Raw genomic sequence first — 6,689 nt, forward strand, 5'->3', positions numbered from 1 at the left:
CTCAGGCCAGCTCCCCCGTGGAAAGGCATGCTCCCGGCCCAGCAGAGCATCGGGTAGGGGATCTGGATGTGTGGAGTGTGGAATGTTTTTCAAGAGGTAGGAGGTGCCGATGACAGGCTGTGCTCGGTTCCTGGCTGTCATGTGGTGTAATGCACTGGCTCTCGGAGTGGCAAGGGAGAAGCTGGGGTTGGGGGGGTGGGTACCTGGGAAAGGAAACTAGTAAAAGTAAGGATGGCAGCCTTGAAACTGGGAGTGGGGAAGTCGTTTGAAGCCTGGTTTCCTCCTGTAGGTGCCTTGCAGATTCCTGACGCGGCGGTCAGCCTTTTGGGTCTGTCCTTCCCGAGGTCGTCTCTAGGATTCTGGCCTCCTTTGGCTTAGGACAGGCTGGCTGGGTCTTTCAGGGTCTCAGGCAGCTGGACCTGTGGCAACATGGAGGTTCACACTCAACTCTTTTTCTAGTGGCCCAGGCACCCCCGACCACATGTCTATTGGTTGGATTACCCCTGAGCAGGTGTAAGGGATGGCACAGGTGCAGGAGAGTGGGTGTCTGAGGATGCACCTGACTCAGCCCAGAGCGGCTCCTGCTGTGTTCAGCGGGCTGCACGCCCACGCTGGTATTTTGGTGAGTGTTACAGAACCACTGAGCTATCTGGCCTGCCCTCCCCGAGGACGCAGCTCTCCTATAAAAGGGCTGAGCAGCTCAGCTCCTCTGACTGGGGCGTGGAGAGCAGGGGGACCATGGACACCATCAGCATCCAGCAGTTGGTAAGGACATGGGGCGGAGGGTGGGAGGCAGGTCACTGTCTAGGTGTCCCCAGGCTGCCTCAGCAGGAGGTCCAGCTAGAGGGGGGCAGGCGGCTGCTATCTGTGGCTGGAGGATTGGTTTAGGGGCAGAAACCTGTGGTGGTTTTCCGGGGTGTCCATCCAGCTCCGTGAGGCAGTGAGAGGGGAGCAATGGGAAGACATCGAGTGCCGGTGTCGGCTGACAACCCTTGAGTTAGTGACTCTTGCTGGGGACTGTAATGGCAAGAGGAACAGGAGATGGCAGGCTACCGCAGAGGACACGGATGTAGCCGCGGGGTGCGTGGGCTCAGCTACTGTGACAGCCGATGCTCTGGAAACGGTGCGGAGGGCAGCCAGGCCTCCGCCCTTGGTCGGGGGGCAGGAAGGAGGGTGCTCTGGAGTTCCGGGCAGTGAGAGAAACGGCCTACCAGTGAGACTTGGGGTGGCAGTTTGGGTGCAGGGGGGCACGGGAGCCCCACTGTGGGCCGGCGCCTCCGCTAACCCGGCCCGGGACGGCCTCTCCGGGAGCCGGTTGCAGGGCCAGCATTTGCTTTAGAAGAGAATGTAGTTCGTTCTCCAGGGCTAGACGCCCGGGGCCCTGCCATCCTGTCATCCGGTCATCACAGCCGCTTCCCTCCCCCCCGTATGCTTCTCCTCAGTGCTCCCCAGCCCGAGCCCCTGGCGGTCAGGGAGGAAGAACAGATCACTGTGTGCTGGGTTCTGCCCCGGTTTCCCCCTCAGCCCCTTGAGCTGTGTGCTAGTTTTACCCCATCCTAGTGGTGAAGAAAAAGAGCTTCACAAGAGCCAAGATTTGAACCTAGGAATTCAGACTTTACCCAGGAGGCATCTCTGTCCTTCTGAGCTTGGGGTCAGGTGACAGTATGGTGTGATCTGATAGGAATGGAAAGATGACAGCCCAGTAGGGAAGCTGAGGTGTCACCTGTCCTGAGCATACCTGGACACAAGCCCAGCAGTATAAATAGATGTGGTGTCATGGCCCTGACCCTGTGTCCTGCTGACAGGACAAGGTAGGCGGCGGTTATCTTCGAGCCCTGGGCAACACTCTGGGGGGTGAGAGCCGAGAGCCACAGGCATCAGGGAGCGAGCCAGCAGAACGCCAGGAAGCTTCGGGAAGGGTCAGGCCACTGTGAGCTCCACTACACTCATCTCTGTCAGGAGGGATCCTATACTGCACAGCTGTGTTTTCTAAGGATTCCTCATTTTTCGGAGTGTTTCTCCATGTCCCGTTCCTACAGGTGTGTGGAGACAGAGTTGAAAGGAAAGTGTTGGGATGTGGACGGGGAGCTCCTGATCCTGGAGGCGGGCCCAGGGCCTGGAGGCTGGGAGCCCAAGAGGCTGTGGCCCGGGAGCGGTGGAAACTGGAAGAAGAGAAGAAGAAGAAAGTGAGTGGGGCTGGGGCTGGGGGTGGCGGGTGCCAAACCTGAGCGGGCAGGCTCTGAGCAGCGGGGACCTCAGGCAGCTGGGGTCCCCCCGAGGGCAAGGCCCGTGGCTGACGGCTGGTGTGGCCTGGTCTGTGCCCCAGGTTGAGAGGTTTAACAGCTCCAGACTGAATCTGGAGACCCTGGCTGACTTGGAGAACTTGGTTCAAAGACGCAGAGAAAAGCGACTGAAACGGAGAGTCCCCCCCAGGGCACCTGAGCCCGTGGCTAAGGTGAGTGAGAAGTGGGGGGCTGGAGTTGCTGGGGGAAGCGCTTCCTGGCCCCGCAGGTGGGCTTGGGCTGCTGAGCTGCACAGACTCCACTCAGGAGGCCCCACAGCCCTCATATTTGTTTGCTGGGGACCCCACACCCCATGGTTCAAAAACAGCAGTGTACGCTCCCAGTTCTGGGGGCCGGAAGTCTGAGCCCCAAGTACCGGCAGCGTCCGTTCCTTCTGAGGGCTCTACGGGAGCGCCTAGGCCTGCCCTCTTCTAGCTTAGGTGCTCCTTAGCTTGTGGCGGCCTCATTCTGATCTTGGATCTCTGTGGCACTCTCCCTGCAGGCATGCTGTGTCCACATGTCCTCTTTCTTTCTTTCTTTCTTTTTTTTTTTTTTTTTAGATTTTATTTATTCATGAGAGAGAGAGGCAGAGACCCAGGCAAAGGGAGAAGCAGGCTCCATGCAGGGAGCCCGATGCGGGACTCGATCCCGGGTCCGCAGGATCAGGCCCTGGACCGAAGGTGGCACTAAACTGCTGAGCCACCCGGGCTGCCCCGCGTGTCCCCTTTCATTCAGGATTAAGGCCCACTTACTCCACTGTGACGTCATCCTAACTAATTACAGGCGCAGTGGCCCTATTTCCGGATACAGCCACATTCTGTGGGGAGGGCCATGGCAACCCATCATGGGCACTACGTGTGCCTATTCCGTGAATCTCGGGGGTGCTGCGGGGTCAAGAATCCATGGTCTGTATAAGCCACCACCCCACACGCTAGTCCATGGCTGGCTCTTTGGGAGCCGCTTGGCTAGGCTGGTGATGCGGTGGCGGCCCAGGGGCCTACAGTTAGGGGAAGTGCTTTGGTCTTGTCCTGTGACTTACGCAGCCACAGCCCCAGGCCCAGTGGGAGCCTGTGGACCTGGAGATGTTCCTGAAGGCAGCTGCCGAGAACCAGGAGGCCCTGATTGACAAGTACCTGACAGACGGAGGGGACCCCAGTGCCCATGACAAGGTAGCAAGTGGTGGGGAACCAGACTGCAGTGTCAGAGCTGCCGGGGAGCCATCTTCAGTGTGTTCCAGGCCAGGCCTAGGAAACCGCTTGCCTCTTTTATGGGGTGGGAGCCCCGTGGGGCCTCCTGAGCCCAGAGTGCGTGGCCCTGGGTGTGATGAGGGACCAGGCACTTCCGTTCGGGGAACCTGTACTGGGAGTTGGACCCAGGGCAGGGCCTCGAGGGGGCAGCCGTGCTCCCGCCTGCTGATCGCCCGTCTCCGCCCCAGCTGCACCGCACCGCCCTGCACTGGGCCTGCCTGAAGGGTCACGGCCAGCTCGTGAACAGGCTGTTAGAGGCGGGGGCTGCCGTGGATGCTCGTGACCTGGTGAGAAGTGGGGCAGGCCCATCCTCCCGGCGGGCACCTGTGCAGCACCACAGCACGCCAGTGCCTTGATGCTTGTTCTGCAGCTGGACAGGACACCTGTGTTCTGGGCCTGCCGTGGAGGACACCTGGACATCCTCAAACAGCTGCTAAACCAGGGAGCCCAGGTCAACGCCCGGGACAAGGTGAGGGGAACGCTGAAGAGAAGCCGGTTGAGCAGTGCCCGGGATGGAGGAAGAGAGCACAGCCACTCAGGGCTGGGATAAGGCCTCACCAGGTGAGGGTGGCACTGACCCTCCTTCACGCCCTCAGATCTGGAGCACCCCGCTGCACGTGGCCGTGCGCACAAGACACTGTGACTGCCTGGAGCATCTCATCGCCTGTGGAGCCCACCTCGATGCCCAGGACAAGGTAGGTGCTCAGTCTTTTTGGTTTGGGTCAGCTCCGCCAGGGGACAGTGACTGATGGAGCCTGAGCTTAGGGAAGGCACCTGCCAACTGGACCCTCCTGGAGACGGGGAGCTCAGGAGGATGACCTCCCATTTCCCAACAGGAAGGGGACACGGCTCTGCATGAGGCCGTGCGGCACGGCCACTACAAAGCCATGAAGGTGCTGCTGCTCTACGGAGCCAAGCTGGGTGTGCAGAACGCGGTAGGAGCAGGGCCGAGGCCCCTGGTCTGAGGAGGGCGGGTGGCCCCTAAGGAGGAAGGAGAGGACTGATCTGGTATCCTTGTTCCCAGGCTTCGGTGACCCCGGTACAGCTGGCACGGGACTGGCAGCGGGGCATCCGGGAAGCACTGCAGGCCCATGCCGGGCATCCCCGCACCCGGTCCTGATGACAGCACCCTGTAGGGTCACTTCACCGCCACCATTCCATCCCTTTCACCTCCCATCCTTACGCCCTCACCATCACCCGCACCCCTCAGGTTCTCACCTGTCCTCAGCTCTCTCTCTCCGGGGGCTGCTTCCTCAGCCCACCCCACCAGGACTGAACAGCAGCACCATCCGGCAGTGGGATAAAGCAGACCCCTGCCCAAGTGTCAGGGATGGCTTGTTCCCTGCCAGGGTGTGGGTTTGGGAAGGCTGCCCAGGACCACAGGGAAGAGGGGGGCCAGGTGAGGACTGTGCAGGAGGGTGGCACTCCAGCACAGAGCAAAACTGAATAGCCCTAAGCCTGGAGCTGCCCAGGGCTGGGCGCTAGATGTCCTTGGTGTCCCTGATGCTCAGTCTGGGAGACTGTGCCCCCCCCCCCCCCCCGCCCGCCCCTGGACCAGTTTCCCCTGGGTGTGTGTGTGTGTGATCCAGCCTGAGGCCAGCAGCTGCTATCCAGGAGTTCCTGCAGTTGGCCGAGGCCCTTGGGCAGGGGATTTCTCTGGGAATTCCATTCCTATCAGTAGCAACCCTGATAGGGTGTGGAGTGGCTCCAGGCAGCTTTGGCCTTAGGGATTCTGGAGTTGGGTCTGGCAGTTGAGGGGCAAGGGGGCGGGGGCAGTCAACAGGTTTGAGGCCCCCTGCAGCCCAAGTCCAGTACCAACCTGGTTGCCTCAGAAACCCTAAGACTGGAGCTAGAGCTGATGTTTTAGGGAAATCTTGTGTCTACTGGCCCAAGGCTTCGGTCAGCCTGCCTGCTGCTCTCTAGTTGGCCAGCTGGTGGCGCTTTTTGTAGGGGTGAAATGCCTGGGAGCTGGGGATTGCTTGTGGCCCACCCAGCTTTTGGGGTGGCGGCCCGTAACCCTACTTTGCCTCAGGCGATGTCACCCTAGCACTAGAGCTTGAGCCCCAGCCTGGACCGTACAGCTGCACCTGCTCTGCTGCTTCACCCCACCACGCAGAGGGACACCAAGGAGCTAGTGGCTTAGCCCCGGAGGGGAAGCACTGCCTACTGCCTCCCCTGCTCTCTTGAGGGGTGGCACATTTAGGACCCAGGTTCGCACAAGTCCTCACCAAGGTTCCTTCCTTCCACTGCCTTTTCTGTTTGACGTCGCATTGGCGGAGACCCATACTGCTGGCGGGCCTGGGTCCTGAACTGGCAGGAAGTGAATTTTAAGGAACTCTGCCCTAAATGAAGAACCGCAGGCTGAGGGATGGGCTTTAAGACGAAGGGTATCAGCCTCCCTCAGGTACAAAGTACCTGGATGGACATCCGTTTTGCAGCAGTTCTTTTCTACCCTAACACTGGTGACCTTTTCAGGCCGAGCATAAGGCCATTCTTACTATGTGACAAAGCGACTACAGCTCCCACCAGGAGCCACACATCTTTTCCCACTGACAGCTCCTACCCTGTGGGGAACTGTGCTGACAGTTCACCAGGCACTGGAGCCATAAGGAGAAACAGGAATTCAAGTTCATGGAGAAGACTCCCCATCTAGAAGACGGGGACCCTTATGTGACAGTCAAAAACACCTTTTTATCCACATCAATATTTTTTGTTCATTAAAACTGGTTGACTATCCATCACAGCTTAGTTGTCCCTTCTAGGCCACGGTGGTGGGAGGTTGGGGCAGTTCCATAGTCCCAGGGCCTGGTCTTCCTCAGCAGCAAAGCTCAACCTGTTAACTGTACCGGCCTGACAGCAAGCCAGGCCAGCTACAGAGTGGGGAGTCCAGGCCCTTGGCTCTTGTGCTCAAGGCATCTCTCTGCTCATTGATGGACAAGTTCAAAGAGCAGTGGTTCTCAGCCTTGGCTGCTTATCACAAGTTTTTAAAGTCCTATTGTGCAAGCTAATTAAATCAGTGTCTCTGGGGTGGGACCCAGGTATCACCACGAGCATGCAACAACATACCTAAATAGGAAATCCTTAGGAATCTACAAAGAACATCTAAAATAAGGGAGTTCAGCAAGACCTCGGTAGAAGATAAACATGCAATGACTAGCTG

At 59.1% G+C, this 6,689-nt stretch overlaps 1 protein-coding gene across 2 annotated transcripts; it reads left to right on the forward strand.

Annotated features, from left to right (window-relative positions):
- The first annotated feature begins 408 nt into the window (after window positions 1-408).
- On the forward strand, window positions 409-6,265 carry ANKRD23 (ankyrin repeat domain 23). Of its 2 annotated transcripts, XM_055329350.1 has the most exons (9): window positions 409-765; window positions 2,040-2,186; window positions 2,327-2,455; window positions 3,326-3,451; window positions 3,718-3,816; window positions 3,900-3,998; window positions 4,126-4,224; window positions 4,366-4,464; window positions 4,554-6,265. In XM_055329350.1, exons 1-9 carry the CDS (start codon window positions 739-741, stop codon window positions 4,647-4,649), a joined length of 921 nt encoding a protein of 306 aa, XP_055185325.1. In that variant the 5' UTR covers window positions 409-738; the 3' UTR covers window positions 4,650-6,265. The 2 variants fall into 2 exon arrangements, with proteins under 2 accessions (XP_055185325.1, XP_055185326.1); XM_055329351.1 differs by lacking the exon at window positions 3,326-3,451.
- Window positions 6,266-6,689: the final 424 nt, after the last annotated feature.

Source organism: Nyctereutes procyonoides, unplaced genomic scaffold, assembly GCF_905146905.1.
Source record: "Nyctereutes procyonoides isolate TBG_1078 unplaced genomic scaffold, NYPRO_anot_genome, whole genome shotgun sequence".
Lineage (NCBI taxonomy): Eukaryota > Metazoa > Chordata > Mammalia > Carnivora > Canidae > Nyctereutes > Nyctereutes procyonoides.